This window comes from Cystoisospora suis (assembly GCF_002600585.1).
Source record: "Cystoisospora suis strain Wien I chromosome Unknown contig_1149, whole genome shotgun sequence".
In the NCBI taxonomy this organism is placed as follows: domain Eukaryota; phylum Apicomplexa; class Conoidasida; order Eucoccidiorida; family Sarcocystidae; genus Cystoisospora; species Cystoisospora suis.
The window spans coordinates 7983-8537 of record NW_027153950.1 but is presented as its reverse complement, the minus strand read 5'-3'; the positions used below and the strand labels follow the sequence as shown (position 1 = coordinate 8537).

The following is a 555-nucleotide window of genomic DNA, read 5'->3' as shown; positions in this document are numbered from 1 at the left end:
TTTTTCGCTTTGTCGACGCGAAATCTCAAAGCACTGTCGTCTGAGGAGCAGCAGTCACGCCACACAGGTGACGCTACGCATGTATCTGGCATCACAGAGGGAAAAAGGATCGTTGTTGCGGGGCCGCAAGAAAGGGGAGAACATCGTTTCATTTCCGTTGCGGCAGCTGAGGAAATCACCTTGGCGGGTGGGCTTGGTCGTGCAATCAACGAAAGACTCATTCAGCACTACGATAGAAAGGCCCACCCGGTACCAAGAAGAAGCATGAGCCATCCGGTAAGAGACCGAGATGGCTGTCCGACAGTTGTCCTGGAAACATGTTAAACACATGAAAAACGTGCTCTTCTGTCTGTACCAGCGTGTCTCTGCACAAGCACTGTGCCTCTCTGCTTGTACACATATATATTCTTGTGTGGCCACTTCTAGCCTCACTCAAAAGGCACTTGTTTGCTTGAGTAAGATTACGTGAAAATTCATCCGCGTTCACATCTGGTTCGAGCCGCGGACGGGCTGTCCGTTCCAGCAATGACTTCAACAAATTCTTATGAATTAAAT

General features: G+C 49.4%; 1 protein-coding gene across 1 annotated transcript in view; it reads left to right on the top strand.

Moving 5' to 3' along the window:
- Positions 1 to 31: 31 nt before the first annotated feature.
- Positions 32 to 555, top strand: part of CSUI_002757 (ubiquinol-cytochrome c chaperone) — a gene marked incomplete at its 3' end in the record, with an annotated part of 5281 nt that continues 4757 nt past the window's right edge. The window contains exon 1 of the mRNA XM_068062956.1: positions 32 to 276. Within this exon, the coding sequence (XP_067925067.1) occupies positions 265 to 276 (12 nt within the window). The 5' untranslated portion in view covers positions 32 to 264. The remainder of the gene's footprint in view (positions 277 to 555) is intronic.